The sequence below is a fragment of the Parambassis ranga genome, chromosome 16 (genome assembly GCF_900634625.1).
Source record: "Parambassis ranga chromosome 16, fParRan2.1, whole genome shotgun sequence".
NCBI lineage: Eukaryota > Metazoa > Chordata > Actinopteri > Ambassidae > Parambassis > Parambassis ranga.
The window spans coordinates 15,002,623-15,023,407 of NC_041036.1; the positions used below are offsets into that span (position 1 = coordinate 15,002,623).

Genomic DNA, 20,785 nt, shown 5'->3' on the forward strand with positions numbered 1-20,785 from the left:
CTCGTGTGTTTGTGTTGGAGTGTATCCCGGACGTTTACCTCACTGCCTCCCGCCAGACCCCGCACGAACGTAACAGCATCGTCTAAATGTCCGGGTTAAAATCCATCCGAGTGTTATCTGTATTTCCTTCTTTCCGCTCGCCCCTCCCCTCCGCTGCCTGCTCGTCTTTTCTTCGGCACAGCTTTGACACTGGGTGAAGAACGTATCGTGTTTGCAAACTAAAACCTGCCCTGCGTGATGACAAGGCACGCTGAACGTGCAAGCAACTTGGAGATGCGGCAGAGCGCGCGCACACGCTCGTGGTGCTGATGCTGGGAAGGAGGGGTGGTTGCCTAGAGACAGGCTGCAGCTCCGGATGCTGCAGCAAGGGAAACAACGAAACCAGCGGCTGTATTGGCAGGATACTGGTTAAAAGGAGGCGGCAGGGGTTCCCAGGAAGTGAGAACAAACAAAAACAATCAATCATTGTTTGTTAAAGTTTGACTTTTTAAATTAAATTAAATTTAGTTTGGCTTATTTTAAGATGTCACTGTAAGTATTACATATAACTTTTAATACAGGTTTTACATGTATCCATCTCACATTTAAACATCTTTCTAGATCCCTATATAGATGACATTAAAGGTCTTTCAGTGCATTTTATAGGAAGACTTTACACAGATTATCACTGATTCCTTTTTTTATTGAACAAGCATCAGGTCTGGAAAGTATACATACAAAATCTTGTGGCGGTGCAGGAAGGCAAAGAGTGTGGAAGAAGCACAAAGGAAAGAAGATACAGGCAATTCAGTGAGAAAATAGCTGTCAGGATCACACAGATGCTACAAACACAGTCATTGTGAATGATCTGATAACTGCCCAAAGACGAACACTCAGACACAGTTAATGTGTGGTTTTCAGGTATTTACCAGGCACTTTAGAAAAAAGGCAAGACCCACTAAATCAATTCAAAATGAGGTGTGACGTATGAGTGCTGCTGCTTCCTAAACATTCACATCCTGTCCTATCACTTGCTTTGCCCATCCTTCTTTCATCTCCTTAATCATCTTCTCATATTGCACTTATCTCTGTTCCTATCCTTCCTATTTCTACATGCTCAATCCAATCATTTATTCAAACAAGGCTTGCCTACCACAGTGTTTGTTTCAGATTCAACACCAGGCGACCAGCATCAGTTCGATTCATTCAAGAGCCTTTTCTTATTTTCTCATTGGATGAAATAAGGGAGTGTCCATGTGATTGCTTTAGGATATTAAATAATTACTGACATCTGTTCCTGCCCATCTTTGTAAATGAATTATAATAATGCCGAGACAATCACAACAGTTTTCAAGGGATGAAAACAACTTAAATGTTTAAAGCTTGACTTTCAGTCATGAATCATCATCATAATCAGTCACAACATTAAAGCCACTGTGGCTGTGTATGTGTTCTAAAACAATGCTTAGGATGGTGGTATGTGTCACAGTAACATCCACATCCTGCAAACACTGGTCTTTTTTTAATCTGATCCAGGGCTGGAACTGTTATGTAGGGCTTCCTCACCATTAATTGGTTATTTTTTTTTTACTCTTGACTTTACTCTTGTTCTGTAAGAATTTATTTGATGTGGAAAATTAGAAGACGTCTACTAGGTCCTCCAGAGGCACCATACTCCTGTGAAATAACTGCTCATATGCTGTGAAACATCTACTGGCTAATCAGCAGAGTCTATTCTGAGGGCTGGAATTTAACACACACTCAATGATATGAGAAGGTTGCAGTAGTTCTTCTGTGGGATTTAAACACAAGGGCCAGCCTTTGTTTGTTATGCACACCCATGATGATGTCTGGCTGTCCATAATCCTGTTGCTGGTCTTTCTTTAATCACTTTTGGTACTTACCACTGAACAAGACCTGCTGTTTCAGAGACTCTCTGACCGAGCCCAGCCACCAGAGTTCCCTTATAAAAGTCACTCTGATTTGTGCTGCCTCAACTATCCCACACCACACAATCCTCACCAGTGAGTAGTTTTAATGATGTGACTGATCAGTGTATTTAACACAGAAGATGTGGGAATAAGAGGCCTTCTTCACTGTGGTTAGCGTATAAGACATTGATTTAGACTACAATTTGCGTGCATTATCTTTAAGATGCATGGGTCTCTTTTACTAAAAAATAAAAAAGGAATGACAAAACCTGAAGTCTACCATTGGTCAAAACATTTTTACATCAAACCTCTGCTCTGTGTGTGGGCTCCTAAAAGCTGCATGTGCTCACACATATGAAAAAAGACATGGTAACATTTAAAAAAGGAATTGTAGTGTGGTTATAAGCCAGAGAAATACAGTGTTGAAATAATATTAACAGGGATGATGGGGACCGAGTTTTGATATCCTGTCAGGCACATTGATTTTTCATGGCTTTAGCACTCTCACAGTAGATGTCACAGGAAAGACTTTCAGCTGCAAATACAGGCACTGGCTGAAATGACATAAATTATATGTGGGCACAGTGGATTTTCTTGTGGAACAACAGCTCAAAACTTAGAAAGGCAGTACACTGAAGTGTAGGCAGAGAGCACAGCTTTAGCACCTGTATGTGTGTTGTATGTTTGAGCCCACCAGATGGAGACAACGGGGCTCTCCATGGAGCCATTATAAGTGATGCTGCAAGTTGATACAAACATATTATTTCCTTTAGGCGCATCATGAACATGAATGGTATGCAAATATGCAAAGAATACATTTAAATGCTTGCTTGGTACCTCTGAGCATCTGTCTCAGAGCTGCAGGTGTACTCAGGAGGGTAGTATGGGGTTGGAGGGATGGGTGGAACAAACTCCTCAAAGTCCATGATGTTGGTCAAGAAGGCATCCTGAGGAGTGGTGCATTCTGGATTGACTGAACGAGAGCGGTGTGGGGCGAGCTAGATGGGAACAGCAGGAGACACATTAACCTTGTGTCTCCTGCTAGCAGTGTTTCTAGTTTGTAAGGTACTTGTCATTGTAAAAAAAAGGCTGCAGGTTAAGTAGAAAATGTGCTGCGTTTGTACTCACCAGGTGAATGAGGTCCAGGGAGAATATATGGATACTGCAGGTCACAGTGGACAGCGTACAAATGATGGTGGAGAGAATGCTGAGACCACATGCACTGAACAAAAGGTCCTGCAGAGAAATACAAACGAGATGTTTTTGGCATTTTAGTTGTTGAAATATGTAAATTTCTATGTTCAAGTGTGATTACTAGTATGTATGAGACCCCCACCTTCAGCTGATGTCTGACTGAGTGGCAATCGGCATTCAGGTAGAGGACCAGGGTCTCCTCCTCTGTGATGGAGCAGGGATGAGTGGGTGCACAACAAACACACAGACCATGCTCCACCTACACTCAGTGGATCAGTGAGTGAATCACACACACAAAAAAACAATATTCACAGTTATTCTTGGCATCTTCTCTGTGCAGCTGGCTAGCAGCGTGAAAGACAACACGTGCACAGTGTTGTGTACCTGGCAGGTGAGCATAGACTTCACCATCTGTGCATTCTGACAGGAGAGCATTGATCCAGCCAAACTGAGGATCACGCACACTGCAGACAGCAGCATGAACAGTGACACCTGTGGAGGTACACAGAGACGATGTTTGACTCACAGCAGGGTGTTCGAGCTTTAACCGAGGAGTACCATGAGTGTAAGACCATAGCAAACTGCAGAGAATACACTCATCATTAATGAATGAAAACTACAGTTTCAAGGCATGGTTGATAAGTTTATGGTTTATTGAGTGAATCTGGCCATCTCTGGCCATGTTCTCTGTCAAAGGGGCCAACCACTGAGGTCGTTATAGTTGACTCATGTGACCATGCTGTGAGGTGGAGCTCTGCCACCACATCTATGAGACATGTTTACCCTGTTGAGACCATGATACTGGATGACAACAACTTTCCAAACAGAGGTGACATAATTGCATAATTAGGCATCTCTTTAGGGCCAGATCTTATCAATCACACCTCCAATCATTTTAACCTCAGATATTAAGCCAGCAAAGTCCTTCAATGTCTATACATACCACCAGTGTCAGAGGTTTCCTCCATGAGATTATTCCAACTATACCTGACGCCACCACCTGAAAACAGACAGCACATCCGACTATGACATGTCACCGATTTAATCCTTATGCTGTTAATGCTGCATACTGTCAGTTAAATTCATACTTACAAAGAAGCCAGCCCAGAACGGACAGGACTGCCTCACGCGGGCGGAAGAGGTGAAGGCCATGCTGGTGAAAGAGAAGGCCAGGACCATGGCTCCCAGGCCCAGGTGGCACAGCCCCAGGTAGAGGAGCAGACGGGCCCCACCAGGCCCCCGGCCTGACATGCCCCTACGGCTGTCCGACCAACCGCGAGACCCTGAGGCTGAAGCCACGCTGCTAGAGTCTGAAGGTGAAGGCATGGCTGGCTTGTCTGTGTGTGTATGGAGGAGGCTGGGAGAGGTTTCAAGCTCACACCTTGTGGGGGCTCTTATAAAAGTTGTGTGGGTAGAAGCACACTAGATGAGGAAGAGTCATAAATGCTGGCTTCAGGGCTTTACTCACACAATTATGCACCAAACTCTGCACTGGCAGGTGCAATAGGTCCTGCGCAAGATCCCATGGTGCGCACTATAGTCCAGTCAGTGAGTCCAAGAACTTTGTCAGCAGAAAGTGGAGAACTGAGCAGCCACTACACAGTCACAGCCACCGTACTCACCCTATTTGGAGTTTCAGCCATGATTGCTTTAGTCGATACAGGCCGTGCAGTTCACAGAGTACAGTGTGTGCCATTCACCTGCGCTCTGCTTAAAAGCACACTGATGGAGCAATTTCCCTTTTCAGTCTTCACATTATTGCTTTACTCGTGTGCTTTTCACTGCCTCCTCCTCTCCATCTTCTATCTTCTACCTCTCCCTCCTTTCGCCCGTGGCATTGCGGTAACTGGAGACCTGAGCAGGCCGCAGATTCTGAAGCATCCCAAAGAAAGCAGCTGATCGCTCGTTGTTTCCCCACGCAGAGGTGACATGTGGCGGTCAGCCTGTGTGTCCACTCAGGAGGAACAACATCAGGACGCGTGCGCTTCCCTTCTCACGACTCTTATGTCGTTAGGGCTTCATCCTGTCACAGAAAAGGAAAAGAAATGCGGCGCGGTGGAGATTCAAGCTCCGAGATCACATCGGTTCGCTCGGGAGGGAAATGAGACTAATTACCTCGACATGGAGAGGAAAAATATCTTTCATCAATTTTCAAACTGCGCCAAAAATAGCACTCAGGCTGGACCGAGTATTCCTCACAGGTTTCGTTCTTTAACAACATCACCTCGGGGGTTTTGCGGTGGTCCACACGCACCTACACCCCCCTCCTCCCCCTCCACCGCTTCTTTCCTCCCTGCAGTCACGCGGGCATCTCGTTTAGCTCGTGTGTTTGTGTTGGAGTGTATCCCGGACGTTTACCTCACTGCCTCCCGCCAGACCCCGCACGAACGTAACAGCATCGTCTAAATGTCCGGGTTAAAATCCATCCGAGTGTTATCTGTATTTCCTTCTTTCCGCTCGCCCCTCCCCTCCGCTGCCTGCTCGTCTTTTCTTCGGCACAGCTTTGACACTGGGTGAAGAACGTATCGTGTTTCCAAACTAAAACCTGCCCTGCGTGATGACAAGGCACGCTGAACGTGCAAGCAACTTGGAGATGCGGCAGAGCGCGCGCACACGCTCGTGGTGCTGATGCTGGGAAGGAGGGGTGGTTGCCTAGAGACAGGCTGCAGCTCCGGATGCTGCAGCAAGGGAAACAACGAAACCAGCGGCTGTATTGGCAGGATACTGGTTAAAAGGAGGCGGCAGGGGTTCCCAGGAAGTGAGAACAAACAAAAACAATCAATCATTGTTTGTTAAAGTTTGACTTTTTAAATTAAATTAAATTTAGTTTGGCTTATTTTAAGATGTCACTGTAAGTATTACATATAACTTTTAATACAGGTTTTACATGTATCCATCTCACATTTAAACATCTAGACGACATTAAAGGTCTTTCAGTGCATTTTATAGGAAGACTTTACACAGATTATCACTGTTTCCTTTTTTTATTGAACAAGCATCAGGTCTGGAAAGTATACATACAAAATCTTGTGGCGGTGCAGGAAGGCAAAGAGTGTGGAAAAAGCACAAAGGAAAGAAGATACAGGCAATTCAGTGAGAAAATAGCTGTCAGGATCACACAGATGCTACAAACACAGTCATTGTGAATGATCTGATAACTGCCCAAAGACAACTTAGACACAGTTAATGTGTGGTTTTCAGGTATTTACCAGGCACTTTAGAAAAAAGGCAAGACCCACTAAATCAATTCAAAATGAGGTGTGACGTATGAGTGCTGCTGCTTCCTAAACATTCACATCCTGTCCTATCACTTGCTTTGCCCATCCTTCTTTCATCTCCTTAATCATCTTCTCATATTGCACTTATCTCTGTTCCTATCCTTCCTATTTCTACATGCTCAATCCAATCATTTATTCAAACAAGGCTTGCCTACCACAGTGTTTGTTTCAGATTCAACACCAGGCGACCAGCATCAGTTCGATTCATTCAAGAGCCTTTTCTTATTTTCTCATTGGATGAAATAAGGGAGTGTCCATGTGATTGCTTTAGGATATTAAATAATTACTGACATCTGTTCCTGCCGATCTTTGTAAATGAATTATAATAATGCCGAGACAATCACAACAGTTTTCAAGGGATGAAAACAACTTAAATGTTTAAAGCTTGACTTTCAGTCATGAATCATCATCATAATCAGTCACAACATTAAAGCCACTGTGGGTGGGTGTTTCTGTGCTGCCCCCAAGGATTTATCTGCTGAGCTTGTGGATTTTTTATACCTTGGAACATTTGCAGCATTGACACTGACTGTAGGAGTGTCCTTTCTGAACTCTAGAGGGTCTTCCACCCTGGGTTCCAGCCCAGGCCCTGATGAACCCTCAGCTCTGGGTCCCAGTCCTGATCCTGGTGGGGTTCCGTCCCCAGTCTCCTATCCTAGTCCTAGTGGGGTTCCGTCCCCGAGTTCCACTCCTCATGGGGTTCCGTCCCCAGTCTCCTGTCCTAGTCCTGGTGGGGTTCCGTCCCCAGCTTCCTGTCCCGACCCCGGTGGTCCACCGCTCCCGAGCCCCTGTTCCGACCCCGGTGGTCCACCGCTCCCGAGCCCCTGCTCCGACCCCGGTGGTCCACCGCTCCCGAGCCCCTGTTCCGACCCCGGTGGTCCATCGCTCCCGAGCCCCTGTTCCGACCCCGGTGGTCCATCGCTCCCGAGCCCCTGTTCCGACCCCGGTGGTCCATCGCTCCCGAGCCCCAGTCCCGACGCCGATGGTCCTTCGCCTCTGGTCTTCAGTCCCGACGCCGGTGGTCCTTCGCCTCTGGTCTTCAGTTCCGACGCCGGTGGTCCCTCGCCTCTGGTCTCCAGCCCTGACGCCGGTGGCCCTCCCTCAGTTCTGGTTTCCTGTCCGGACCCCGGAGGGTCCTCGGCTCTGGTTTCCTGTCCGGACCCCGGAGGGTCCTCGGCTCTGGTTTCCTGTCCGGACCCCGGAGGGTCCTCGGCTCTGGTTTCCTGTCGGGACCCCGGAGGGTCCTCTGCTCTGGTTTCCTGTCGGGACCCAGGAGGGTCCCCTGCTCTGGCTTCCAGTCTGGACCCTGGAGGGTCTTTTGCCTCGTCTTCGGCTCTGGCTTCCAGTCTGGACCCTGGAGGGTCTTTTGCCTCGTCTTCGGCTCTGGCTTCCTGTCTGGACCCTGGAGGGTCTTCTGCTCCAGCGACGGTCTCCAGTCTGGACGCTGGAGGGTCTTCTGTCTCGTCCTCGCCGGCTTTCTGCCCGGACCCTGGAGGGTCCGCAGCCTCGTCTCCGCCGACCTTCTGCCCTGACCCTGGTGGGTCAGCCTCATCGTCTCCGCCGACCTTCTGCACTGACCCTGGTGGGTCAGCCTCATCGTCTCCGCCGACCTTCTGCACTGACCCTGGTGGGTCAGCCTCATCGTCTCCGCCGACCTTCTGCCCTGACCCTGGTGGGTCAGCCTCATCGTCTCCGCCGACCTTCTGCCCTGACCCTGGTGGGTCAGCCTTATCGTCTCCGCCGACCTTCTGCCCGGACCCGGGAGGGTCCACAGCCTCGTCTCCGCCGACCTTCTGCCCTGACCCTGGAGGGTCAGCCTCCTCGTCTGGTGGGTCAGCCTCCTCATCTCCGCCGACCTTCTGCCCTGAACCTGGTGGGTCAGTCCCATCGTCTTCGCTGGTCTTCTGCCCGGACCCAGGAGGGTCCGCCTCGCCTTCCTCGCTGGTCTTCCGCCCGGACCCAGGAGGGTCCGTCGTCTCGTCCTCGCTGGTCTTCTGCCCGGACCCAGGAGGGTCCGCGTCTCCATCGCTGGTGGTCTTCCGCCCGGACCCAGGAGGGTCCGTCTCTCCATCGCTGGTGGTCTTCCGCCCGGACCCAGGAGGGTCCGTCGTCTCGTCATCGCTGGTGGTCTTCCGCCCGGACTCTGGAGGGTCCGCGTCTCCATCTCTGTTGTTTTTCCGCCCGGACCCTGGAGGGTCCGCGTCTCCATCTCTGTTGTTTTTCCGCCCGGACCCTGGAGGGGCCGCGTCTCCATCTCTGTTGTTCTTCCGCCCAGACCCTGGAGGGTCTGCAACCTCGTCTCTGGTGTTCCCCCGCCGTTTCTCTCGACCCTGGGAAATCTCGGCCTTCTCAGCCTCTGGCCTTGCTCTCTGAGCCCCCCAGACTTCGTCACGCTGGGTCTCTACCCAGTTTTCTGAGTTTTTGTTTTCTGGACCCTTATTAGACTGATTTTTTGCTCCCTGTATTTTTGTTCAGACTCATGGTTTCTAGTGGAACGTCTGGGAGCCGTTCCTTGAAGGGGGGGTACTGTCATGGTTTCAGCCAGGTCTTTTATTTTGTAGTTCATTTTCTGTTTGTATTAGTTCTAGTTTTACTAGTCACTTCCTGTTTTATTTTGAAACTCGATCTTCCCCCTGTGTTTCAGTTCTGTTTTCCTCATGTGTGCTCCCTTCCCCCACCTGTGATTACCTGCTCCGCCCTAATGTGCTTCACCTGTGTCCAATTGTCTTCCCGCCCTCCTGTGTATAAAGCCTGTGTGTTTCCTGCCCCTTGTTGCCAGTTCGTTTTGTGAGTTATCCTGCGACACAGCCGTCCAAGTAGCCTTCCGCTCTTGTGATTTCCCCAGTGAGTTTTCCGAGTGAGTTTTGGAGTTTCTGAGTGAGTTTTGGAGTCCCTTGTGAATGAACTATTTTGGATCTGACTACTGTTCGTTGCCTTCGCCCCTTTGTGATACCTTTGCCTCATGGACTGTACTCCTGTGTACTGATTACTGCTTTGGACTTTGACCACTGGTTTTTGCCTGTGCCCTTTTGGATACCTCTGCCTCGCGGACTGAACTTCTGTGTACCGAACCTTGCCTGTATTAAAACACTGAGAATTGCCTGATACTTCCGGCTCAGCTGCATTTGTGTCCTCCACCTTATATTAACCCTGACACCATGAGTGTAAGACCATAGCAAACTGCAGAGAATACACTCATCATTAATGAATGAAAACTACAGTTTCAAGGCATGGTTGATAAGTTTATGGTTTATTGAGTGAATCTGGCCATCTCTGGCCATGTTCTCTGTCAAAGGGGCCAACCACTGAGGTCGTTCTAGTTGACTCATGTGACCATGCTGTGAGGTGGAGCTCTGCCACCACATCTATGAGACATGTTTACCCTGTTGAGACCATGATACTGGATGACAACAACTTTCCAAACAGAGGTGACATAATTGCATAATTAGGCATCTCTTTAGGGCCAGATCTTATCAATCACACCTCCAATCATTTTAACCTCAGATATTAAGCCAGCAAAGTCCTTCAATGTCTATACATACCACCAGTGTCAGAGGTTTCCTCCATGAGATTATTCCAACTATACCTGACGCCACCACCTGAAAACAGACAGCACATCCGACTATGACATGTCACCGATTTAATCCTTATGCTGTTAATGCTGCATACTGTCAGTTAAATTCATACTTACAAAGAAGCCAGCCCAGAACGGACAGGACTGCCTCACGCGGGCGGAAGAGGTGAAGGCCATGCTGGTGAAAGAGAAGGCCAGGACCATGGCTCCCAGGCCCAGGTGGCACAGCCCCAGGTAGAGGAGCAGACGGGCCCCACCAGGCCCCCGGCCTGACATGCCCCTACGGCTGTCAGACCAACCGCGAGACCCTGAGGCTGAAGCCACGCTGCTAGAGTCTGAAGGTGAAGGCATGGCTGGCTTGTCTGTGTGTGTATGGAGGAGGCTGGGAGAGGTTTCAAGCTCACACCTTGTGGGGGCTCTTATAAAAGTTGTGTGGGTAGAAGCACACTAGGGCAGATGAGGAAGAGTCATAAATGCTGGCTTCAGGGCTTTACTCACACAATTATGCACCAAACTCTGCACTGGCAGGTGCAATAGGTCCTGCGCAAGATCCCATGGTGCGCACTATAGTCCAGTCAGTGAGTCCAAGAACTTTGTCAGCAGAAAGTGGAGAACTGAGCAGCCACTACACAGTCACAGCCACCGTACTCACCCTATTTGGAGTTTCAGCCATGATTGCTTTAGTCGATACAGGCCGTGCAGTTCACAGAGTACAGTGTGTGCCATTCACCTGCGCTCTGCTTAAAAGCACACTGATGGAGCAATTTCCCTTTTCAGTCTTCACATTATTGCTTTACTCGTGTGCTTTTCACTGCCTCCTCCTCTCCATCTTCTATCTTCTACCTCTCCCTCCTTTCGCCCGTGGCATTGCGGTAACTGGAGACCTGAGCAGGCCGCAGATTCTGAAGCATCCCAAAGAAAGCAGCTGATCGCTCGTTGTTTCCCCACGCAGAGGTGACATGTGGCGGTCAGCCTGTGTGTCCACTCAGGAGGAACAACATCAGGACGCGTGCGCTTCCCTTCTCATGACCTTATGTCGTTAGGGCTTCATCCTGTCACAGAAAAGGAAAAGAAATGCGGCGCGGTGGAGATTCAAGCTCCGAGATCACATCGGTTCGCTCGGGAGGGAAATGAGACTAATTACCTCGACATGGAGAGGAAAAATATCTTTCATCGATTTTCAAACTGCGCCAAAAATAGCACTCAGGCTGGACCGAGTATTCCTCACAGGTTTCGTTCTTTAACAACATCACCTCGGGGGTTTTGCGGTGGTCCACACGCACCTACACCCCCCTCCTCCCCCTCCACCGCTTCTTTCCTCCCTGCAGTCACGCGGGCATCTCGTTTAGCTCGTGTGTTTGTGTTGGAGTGTATCCCGGACGTTTACCTCACTGCCTCCCGCCAGACCCCGCACGAACGTAACAGCATCGTCTAAATGTCCGGGTTAAAATCCATCCGAGTGTTATCTGTATTTCCTTCTTTCCGCTCGCCCCTCCCCTCCGCTGCCTGCTCGTCTTTTCTTTGACACTGGGTGAAGAACGTATCGTGTTTGCAAACTAAAACCTGCCCTGCGTGATGACAAGGCACGCTGAACGTGCAAGCAACTTGGAGATGCGGCAGAGCGCGCGCACACGCTCGTGGTGCTGATGCTGGGAAGGAGGGGTGGTTGCCTAGAGACAGGCTGCAGCTCCGGATGCTGCAGCAAGGGAAACAACGAAACCAGCGGCTGTATTGGCAGGATACTGGTTAAAAGGAGGCGGCAGGGGTTCCCAGGAAGTGAGAACAAACAAAAACAATCAATCATTGTTTGTTAAAGTTTGACTTTTTAAATTAAATTAAATTTAGTTTGGCTTATTTTAAGATGTCACTGTAAGTATTACATATAACTTTTAATACAGGTTTTACATGTATCCATCTCACATTTAAACATCTAGACGACATTAAAGGTCTTTCAGTGCATTTTATAGGAAGACTTTACACAGATTATCACTGTTTCCTTTTTTTATTGAACAAGCATCAGGTCTGGAAAGTATACATACAAAATCTTGTGGCGGTGCAGGAAGGCAAAGAGTGTGGAAAAAGCACAAAGGAAAGAAGATACAGGCAATTCAGTGAGAAAATAGCTGTCAGGATCACACAGATGCTACAAACACAGTCATTGTGAATGATCTGATAACTGCCCAAAGACAACTCAGACACAGTTAATGTGTGGTTTTCAGGTATTTACCAGGCACTTTAGAAAAAAGGCAAGACCCACTAAATCAATTCAAAATGAGGTGTGACGTATGAGTGCTGCTGCTTCCTAAACATTCACATCCTGTCCTATCACTTGCTTTGCCCATCCTTCTTTCATCTCCTTAATCATCTTCTCATATTGCACTTATCTCTGTTCCTATCCTTCCTATTTCTACATGCTCAATCCAATCATTTATTCAAACAAGGCTTGCCTACCACAGTGTTTGTTTCAGATTCAACACCAGGCGACCAGCATCAGTTCGATTCATTCAAGAGCCTTTTCTTATTTTCTCATTGGATGAAATAAGGGAGTGTCCATGTGATTGCTTTAGGATATTAAATAATTACTGACATCTGTTCCTGCCCATCTTTGTAAATGAATTATAATAATGCCGAGACAATCACAACAGTTTTCAAGGGATGAAAACAACTTAAATGTTTAAAGCTTGACTTTCAGTCATGAATCATCATCATAATCAGTCACAACATTAAAGCCACTGTGGCTGTGTATGTGTTCTAAAACAATGCTTAGGATGGTGGTATGTGTCACAGTAACATCCACATCCTGCAAACACTGGTCTTTTTTTAATCTGATCCAGGGCTGGAACTGTTATGTAGGGCTTCCTCACCATTAATTGGTTATTTTTTTTTACTCTTGACTTTACTCTTGTTCTGTAAGAATTTATTTGATGTGGAAAATTAGAAGACGTCTACTAGGTCCTCCAGAGGCACCATACTCCTGTGAAATAACTGCTCATATGCTGTGAAACATCTACTGGCTAATCAGCAGAGTCTATTCTGAGGGCTGGAATTTAACACACACTCAATGATATGAGAAGGTTGCAGTAGTTCTTCTGTGGGATTTAAACACAAGGGCCAGCCTTTGTTTGTTATGCACACCCATGATGATGTCTGGCTGTCCATAATCCTGTTGCTGGTCTTTCTTTAATCACCTTTGGTACTTACCACTGAACAAGACCTGCTGTTTCAGAGACTCTCTGACCGAGCCCAGCCACCAGAGTTCCCTTATAAAAGTCACTCTGATTTGTGCTGCCTCAACTATCCCACACCACACAATACTCACCAGTGAGTAGTTTTAATGATGTGACTGATCAGTGTATTTAACACAGAAGATGTGGGAATAAGAGGCCTTCTTCACTGTGGTTAGCGTATAAGACATTGATTTAGACTACAATTTGCGTGCATTATCTTTAAGATGCATGGGTCTCTTTTACTAAAAAATAAAAAAAGAATGACAAAACCTGAAGTCTACCATTGGTCAAAACATTTTTACATCAAACCTCTGCTCTGTGTGTGGGCTCCTAAAAGCTGCATGTGCTCACACATATGAAAAAAGACATGGTAACATTTAAAAAAGGAATTGTAGTGTGGTTATAAGCCAGAGAAATACAGTGTTGAAATAATATTAACAGGGATGATGGGGACCGAGTTTTGATATCCTGTCAGGCACATTGATTTTTCATGGCTTTAGCACTCTCACAGTAGATGTCACAGGAAAGACTTTCAGCTGCAAATACAGGCACTGGCTGAAATGACATAAATTATATGTGGGCACAGTGGATTTTCTTGTGGAACAACAGCTCAAAACTTAGAAAGGCAGTACACTGAAGTGTAGGCAGAGAGCACAGCTTTAGCACCTGTATGTGTGTTGTATGTTTCAGCCCACCAGATGGAGACAACGGGGCTCTCCATGGAGCCATTATAAGTGATGCTGCAAGTTGATACAAACATATTATTTCCTTTAGGCACATCATGAACATGAATGGTATGCAAATATGCAAAGAATACATTTAAATGCTTGCTTGGTACCTCTGAGCATCTGTCTCAGAGCTGCAGGTGTACTCAGGAGGGTAGTATGGGGTTGGAGGGATGGGTGGAACAAACTCCTCAAAGTCCATGATGTTGGTCAAGAAGGCATCCTGAGGAGTGGTGCATTCTGGATTGACTGAACGAGAGCGGTGTGGGGCGAGCTAGATGGGAACAGCAGGAGACACATTAACCTTGTGTCTCCTGCTAGCAGTGTTTCTAGTTTGTAAGGTACTTGTCATTGTAAAAAAAAGGCTGCAGGTTAAGTAGAAAATGTGCTGCGTTTGTACTCACCAGGTGAATGAGGTCCAGGGAGAATATATGGATACTGCAGGTCACAGTGGACAGCGTACAAATGATGGTGGAGAGAATGCTGAGACCACATGCACTGAACAAAAGGTCCTGCAGAGAAATACAAACGAGATGTTTTTGGCATTTTAGTTGTTGAAATATGTAAATTTCTATGTTCAAGTGTGATTACTAGTATGTATGAGACCCCCACCTTCAGCTGATGTCTGACTGAGTGGCAATCGGCATTCAGGTAGAGGACCAGGGTCTCCTCCTCTGTGATGGAGCAGGGATGAGTGGGTGCACAACAAACACACAGACCATGCTCCACCTACACTCAGTGGATCAGTGAGTGAATCACACACACAAAAAAACAATATTCACAGTTATTCTTGGCATCTTCTCTGTGCAGCTGGCTAGCAGCGTGAAAGACAACACGTGCACAGTGTTGTGTACCTGGCAGGTGAGCATAGACTTCACCATCTGTGCATTCTGACAGGAGAGCATTGATCCAGCCAAACTGAGGTTCACGCACACTGCAGACAGCAGCATGAACAGTGACACCTGTGGAGGTACACAGAGACGATGTTTGACTCACAGCAGGGTGTTCGAGCTTTAACCGAGGAGTACCATGTGTCATGGTTTCAGCCAGGTCTTTTATTTTGTAGTTCATTTTCTGTTTGTATTAGTTCTAGTTTTACTAGTCACTTCCTGTTTTATTTTGAAACTCGATCTTCCCCCTGTGTTTCAGTTCTGTTTTCCTCATGTGTGCTCCCTTCCCCCACCTGTGATTACCTGCTCCGCCCTAATGTGCTTCACCTGTGTCCAATTGTCTTCCCGCCCTCCTGTGTATAAAGCCTGTGTGTTTCCTGCCCCTTGTTGCCAGTTCGTTTTGTGAGTTATCCTGCGACACAGCCGTCCAAGTAGCCTTCCGCTCTTGTGATTTCCCCAGTGAGTTTTCCGAGTGAGTTTTGGAGTTTCTGAGTGAGTTTTGGAGTCCCTTGTGAATGAACTATTTTGGATCTGACTACTGTTCGTTGCCTTCGCCCCTTTGTGATACCTTTGCCTCATGGACTGTACTCCTGTGTACTGATTACTGCTTTGGACTTTGACCACTGGTTTTTGCCTGTGCCCTTTTGGATACCTCTGCCTCGCGGACTGAACTTCTGTGTACCGAACCTTGCCTGTATTAAAACACTGAGAATTGCCAGATACTTCCAGCTCAGCTGCATTTGTGTCCTCCACCTTATATTAACCCTGACATTACGAACTGGCCATAACTGGACGCAGCAGACTGAGCAGCTATGGAGGATCCAGTGGAGGTAATATTTTTATGGGAAGGAATTTCTGAAGAGAAAGCCCAGCTCCAACAGGCTGTGGACTGCATAGACCACATGTCCTCTCCTCCTCTGGAAAAGACAGAGGTTCGGCGGTTGTGTTCCCACAATATCTGTCTGGTGGTCCATCCCCTACTGTGATCTTCAGTCCTGACCCCAGTGGTCCTTCGCCTCTGGTCTCCAGCCCCGACACCAGGGGCGGACTCCAGACGACGTCACTCCTCCCCGCTCCGTCAGAGGGCGGACTCCAGATGACGTCGCCTTCTCCTGCACCACCCGAGGGTGGGTGTTTCTGTGCTGCCCCCAAGGATTTATCTGCTGAGCTTGTGGATTTTTTATACCTTGGAACATTTGCAGCATTGACACTGACTGTAGGAGTGTCCTTTCTGAACTCTAGAGGGTCTTCCACCCTGGGTTCCAGCCCAGGCCCTGATGAACCCTCAGCTCTGGGTCCCAGTCCTGATCCTGGTGGGGTTCCGTCCCCAGTCTCCTATCCTAGTCCTAGTGGGGTTCCGTCCCCGAGTTCCACTCCTCATGGGGTTCCGTCCCCAGTCTCCTGTCCTAGTCCTGGTGGGGTTCCGTCCCCAGCTTCCTGTCCCGACCCCGGTGGTCCACCGCTCCCGAGCCCCTGTTCCGACCCCGGTGGTCCACCGCTCCCGAGCCCCTGCTCCGACCCCGGTGGTCCACCGCTCCCGAGCCCCTGTTCCGACCCCGGTGGTCCATCGCTCCCGAGCCCCTGTTCCGACCCCGGTGGTCCATCGCTCCCGAGCCCCTGTTCCGACCCCGGTGGTCCATCGCTCCCGAGCCCCAGTCCCGACGCCGATGGTCCTTCGCCTCTGGTCTTCAGTCCCGACGCCGGTGGTCCTTCGCCTCTGGTCTTCAGTTCCGACGCCGGTGGTCCCTCGCCTCTGGTCTCCAGCCCTGACGCCGGTGGCCCTCCCTCAGTTCTGGTTTCCTGTCCGGACCCCGGAGGGTCCTCGGCTCTGGTTTCCTGTCCGGACCCCGGAGGGTCCTCGGCTCTGGTTTCCTGTCCGGACCCCGGAGGGTCCTCGGCTCTGGTTTCCTGTCCGGACCCCGGAGGGTCCTCGGCTCTGGTTTCCTGTCGGGACCCCGGAGGGTCCTCTGCTCTGGTTTCCTGTCGGGACCCAGGAGGGTCCCCTGCTCTGGCTTCCAGTCTGGACCCTGGAGGGTCTTTTGCCTCGTCTTCGGCTCTGGCTTCCAGTCTGGACCCTGGAGGGTCTTTTGCCTCGTCTTCGGCTCTGGCTTCCTGTCTGGACCCTGGAGGGTCTTCTGCTCCAGCGACGGTCTCCAGTCTGGACGCTGGAGGGTCTTCTGTCTCGTCCTCGCCGGCTTTCTGCCCGGACCCTGGAGGGTCCGCAGCCTCGTCTCCGCCGACCTTCTGCCCTGACCCTGGTGGGTCAGCCTCATCGTCTCCGCCGACCTTCTGCACTGACCCTGGTGGGTCAGCCTCATCGTCTCCGCCGACCTTCTGCACTGACCCTGGTGGGTCAGCCTCATCGTCTCCGCCGACCTTCTGCCCTGACCCTGGTGGGTCAGCCTCATCGTCTCCGCCGACCTTCTGCCCTGACCCTGGTGGGTCAGCCTCATCGTCTCCGCCGACCTTCTGCCCGGACCCGGGAGGGTCCACAGCCTCGTCTCCGCCGACCTTCTGCCCTGACCCTGGAGGGTCAGCCTCCTCGTCTGGTGGGTCAGCCTCCTCATCTCCGCCGACCTTCTGCCCTGAACCTGGTGGGTCAGTCCCATCGTCTTCGCTGGTCTTCTGCCCGGACCCAGGAGGGTCCGCCTCGCCTTCCTCGCTGGTCTTCCGCCCGGACCCAGGAGGGTCCGTCGTCTCGTCCTCGCTGGTCTTCTGCCCGGACCCAGGAGGGTCCGCGTCTCCATCGCTGGTGGTCTTCCGCCCGGACCCAGGAGGGTCCGTCTCTCCATCGCTGGTGGTCTTCCGCCCGGACCCAGGAGGGTCCGTCGTCTCGTCATCGCTGGTGGTCTTCCGCCCGGACTCTGGAGGGTCCGCGTCTCCATCTCTGTTGTTTTTCCGCCCGGACCCTGGAGGGTCCGCGTCTCCATCTCTGTTGTTTTTCCGCCCGGACCCTGGAGGGGCCGCGTCTCCATCTCTGTTGTTCTTCCGCCCAGACCCTGGAGGGTCTGCAACCTCGTCTCTGGTGTTCCCCCGCCGTTTCTCTCGACCCTGGGAAATCTCGGCCTTCTCAGCCTCTGGCCTTGCTCTCTGAGCCCCCCCAGACTTCGTCACGCTGGGTCTCTACCCAGTTTTCTGAGTTTTTGTTTTCTGGACCCTTATTAGACTGATTTTTTGCTCCCTGTATTTTTGTTCAGACTCATGGTTTCTAGTGGAACGTCTGGGAGCCGTTCCTTGAAGGGGGGGTACTGTCATGGTTTCAGCCAGGTCTTTTATTTTGTAGTTCATTTTCTGTTTGTATTAGTTCTAGTTTTACTAGTCACTTCCTGTTTTATTTTGAAACTCGATCTTCCCCCTGTGTTTCAGTTCTGTTTTCCTCATGTGTGCTCCCTTCCCCCACCTGTGATTACCTGCTCCGCCCTAATGTGCTTCACCTGTGTCCAATTGTCTTCCCGCCCTCCTGTGTATAAAGCCTGTGTGTTTCCTGCCCCTTGTTGCCAGTTCGTTTTGTGAGTTATCCTGCGACACAGCCGTCCAAGTAGCCTTCCGCTCTTGTGATTTCCCCAGTGAGTTTTCCGAGTGAGTTTTGGAGTTTCTGAGTGAGTTTTGGAGTCCCTTGTGAATGAACTATTTTGGATCTGACTACTGTTCGTTGCCTTCGCCCCTTTGTGATACCTTTGCCTCATGGACTGTACTCCTGTGTACTGATTACTGCTTTGGACTTTGACCACTGGTTTTTGCCTGTGCCCTTTTGGATACCTCTGCCTCGCGGACTGAACTTCTGTGTACCGAACCTTGCCTGTATTAAAACACTGAGAATTGCCTGATACTTCCGGCTCAGCTGCATTTGTGTCCTCCACCTTATATTAACCCTGACACCATGAGTGTAAGACCATAGCAAACTGCAGAGAATACACTCATCATTAATGAATGAAAACTACAGTTTCAAGGCATGGTTGATAAGTTTATGGTTTATTGAGTGAATCTGGCCATCTCTGGCCATGTTCTCTGTCAAAGGGGCCAACCACTGAGGTCGTTCTAGTTGACTCATGTGACCATGCTGTGAGGTGGAGCTCTGCCACCACATCTATGAGACATGTTTACCCTGTTGAGACCATGATACTGGATGACAACAACTTTCCAAACAGAGGTGACATAATTGCATAATTAGGCATCTCTTTAGGGCCAGATCTTATCAATCACACCTCCAATCATTTTAACCTCAGATATTAAGCCAGCAAAGTCCTTCAATGTCTATACATACCACCAGTGTCAGAGGTTTCCTCCATGAGATTATTCCAACTATACCTGACGCCACCACCTGAAAACAGACAGCACATCCGACTATGACATGTCACCGATTTAATCCTTATGCTGTTAATGCTGCATACTGTCAGTTAAATTCATACTTACAAAGAAGCCAGCCCAGAACGGACAGGACTGCCTCACGCGGGCGGAAGAGGTGAAGGCCATGCTGGTGAAAGAGAAGGCCAGGACCATGGCTCCCAGGCCCAGGTGGCACAGCCCCAGGTAGAGGAGCAGACGGGCCCCACCAGGCCCCCGGCCTGACATGCCCCTACGGCTGTCAGACCAACCGCGAGACCCTGAGGCTGAAGCCACGCTGCTAGAGTCTGAAGGTGAAGGCATGGCTGGCTTGTCTGTGTGTGTATGGAGGAGGCTGGGAGAGGTTTCAAGCTCACACCTTGTGGGGGCTCTTATAAAAGTTGTGTGGGTAGAAGCACACTAGGGCAGATGAGGAAGAGTCATAAATGCTGGCTTCAGGGCTTTACTCACACAATTATGCACCAAACTCTGCACTGGCAGGTGCAATAGGTCCTGCGCAAGATCCCATGGTGCGCACTATAGTCCAGTCAGTGAGTCCAAGAACTTTGTCAGCAGAAAGTGGAGAACTGAGCAGCCACTACACAGTCACAGCCACCGTACTCACCCTATTTGGAGTTTCAGCCATGATTGCTTTAGTCGATACAGGCCGTGCAGTTCACAGAGTACAGTGTGTGCCATTCACCTGCGCTCTGCTTAAAAGCACACTGATGGAGCAATTTCCCTTTTCAGTCTTCACATTATTGCTTTACTCGTGTGCTTTTCACTGCCTCCTCCTCTCCATCTTCTATCTTCTACCTCTCCCTCCTTTCGCCCGTGGCATTGCGGTAACTGGAGACCTGAGCAGGCCGCAGATTCTGAAGCATCCCAAAGAAAGCAGCTGATCGCTCGTTGTTTCCCCACGCAGAGGTGACATGTGGCGGTCAGCCTGTGTGTCCACTCAGGAGGAACAACATCAGGACGCGTGCGCTTCCCTTCTCACGACCTTATGTCGTTAGGGCTTCATCCTGTCACAGAAAAGGAAAAGAAATGCGGCGCGGTGGAGATTCAAGCTCCGAGATCACATCGGTTCGCTCGGGAGGGAAATGAGACTAATTACCTCGACATGGAGAGGAAAAATATCTTTCATCGATTTTCAAACTGCGCCAAAAATAGCACTCAGGCTGGACCGAGTATTCCTCACAGGTTTCGTTCTTTAACAACATCACCTCGGGGGTTTTGCGGTGGTCCACACGCACCTACACCCCCCTCCTCCCCCTCCACCGCTTCTTTCCTCCCTGCAGTCACGCGGGCATCTCGTTTAGCTCGTGTGTTTGTGTTGGAGTGTATCCCGGACGTTTACCTCACTGCCTCCCGCCAGACCCCGCACGAACGTAACAGCATCGTCTAAATGTCCGGGTTAAAATCCATCCGAGTGTTATCTGTATTTCCTTCTTTCCGCTCGCCCCTCCCCTCCGCTGCCTGCTCGTCTTTTCTTCGGCACAGCTTTGACACTGGGTGAAGAACGTATCGTGTTTGCAAACTAAAACCTGCCCTGCGTGATGACAAGGCACGCTGAACGTGCAAGCAACTTGGAGATGCGGCAGAGCGCGCGCACACGCTCGTGGTGCTGATGCTGGGAAGGAGGGGTGGTTGCCTAGAGACAG

At 49.7% G+C, this 20,785-nt stretch overlaps 3 protein-coding genes across 3 annotated transcripts; all 3 read right to left on the reverse strand.

The window, feature by feature from the left end:
* Window positions 1-697: 697 nt before the first annotated feature.
* LOC114449069 (protein FAM189A1-like) lies at window positions 698-5,031 on the reverse strand. Its single transcript, XM_028426414.1, has 6 exons — window positions 4,197-5,031; window positions 4,048-4,104; window positions 3,489-3,596; window positions 3,247-3,363; window positions 3,039-3,146; window positions 698-2,908 (listed from the first exon to the last, which is right to left on the reverse strand). Exons 1-6 carry the CDS (start codon window positions 4,428-4,430, stop codon window positions 2,729-2,731), a joined length of 804 nt encoding a protein of 267 aa, XP_028282215.1. The 5' UTR covers window positions 4,431-5,031; the 3' UTR covers window positions 698-2,728.
* Window positions 5,032-9,882: 4,851 nt separating this feature from the next.
* LOC114448387 (protein FAM189A1-like) lies at window positions 9,883-10,930 on the reverse strand. Its single transcript, XM_028425304.1, has 2 exons — window positions 10,074-10,930; window positions 9,883-9,981 (listed from the first exon to the last, which is right to left on the reverse strand). Exons 1-2 carry the CDS (start codon window positions 10,305-10,307, stop codon window positions 9,883-9,885), a joined length of 333 nt encoding a protein of 110 aa, XP_028281105.1. The 5' UTR covers window positions 10,308-10,930.
* Window positions 10,931-11,975: 1,045 nt separating this feature from the next.
* Window positions 11,976-20,271, reverse strand: LOC114447866 (protein FAM189A1-like). The gene is made up of 6 exons (XM_028424365.1): window positions 19,212-20,271; window positions 19,063-19,119; window positions 14,763-14,870; window positions 14,521-14,637; window positions 14,313-14,420; window positions 11,976-14,182 (listed from the first exon to the last, which is right to left on the reverse strand). The coding sequence occupies exons 1-6, from the start codon at window positions 19,443-19,445 to the stop codon at window positions 14,003-14,005; spliced, it is 804 nt and encodes a 267-aa protein (XP_028280166.1). The 5' UTR covers window positions 19,446-20,271; the 3' UTR covers window positions 11,976-14,002.
* Between the last annotated feature and the right edge of the window lie 514 nt (window positions 20,272-20,785).

Excerpts from the sequence above, each read along its gene's own strand:
- LOC114449069 (XM_028426414.1), bottom strand. The coding sequence starts at position 4,430 with ATGCCTTCACCTTCAGACTCTAGCAGCGTGGCTTCAGCCTCAGGGTCT. Across the intron at positions 4,105-4,196 it reads CGTTCTGGGCTGGCTTCTTT|GTGGTGGCGTCAGGTATAGT; the intron begins GTAAGTATGAAT and ends GTCTGTTTTCAG. Across the intron at positions 2,909-3,038 it reads CCCTGGACCTCATTCACCTG|CTCGCCCCACACCGCTCTCG; the intron begins GTGAGTACAAAC and ends GTTCCCATCTAG.
- LOC114447866 (XM_028424365.1), bottom strand. The coding sequence starts at position 19,445 with ATGCCTTCACCTTCAGACTCTAGCAGCGTGGCTTCAGCCTCAGGGTCT. Across the intron at positions 19,120-19,211 it reads CGTTCTGGGCTGGCTTCTTT|GTGGTGGCGTCAGGTATAGT; the intron begins GTAAGTATGAAT and ends GTCTGTTTTCAG. Across the intron at positions 14,871-19,062 it reads GGAAACCTCTGACACTGGTG|GTGTCACTGTTCATGCTGCT; the intron begins GTATGTATAGAC and ends GTACCTCCACAG.
- LOC114448387 (XM_028425304.1), bottom strand. The coding sequence starts at position 10,307 with ATGCCTTCACCTTCAGACTCTAGCAGCGTGGCTTCAGCCTCAGGGTCT. Across the intron at positions 9,982-10,073 it reads CGTTCTGGGCTGGCTTCTTT|GTGGTGGCGTCAGGTATAGT; the intron begins GTAAGTATGAAT and ends GTCTGTTTTCAG.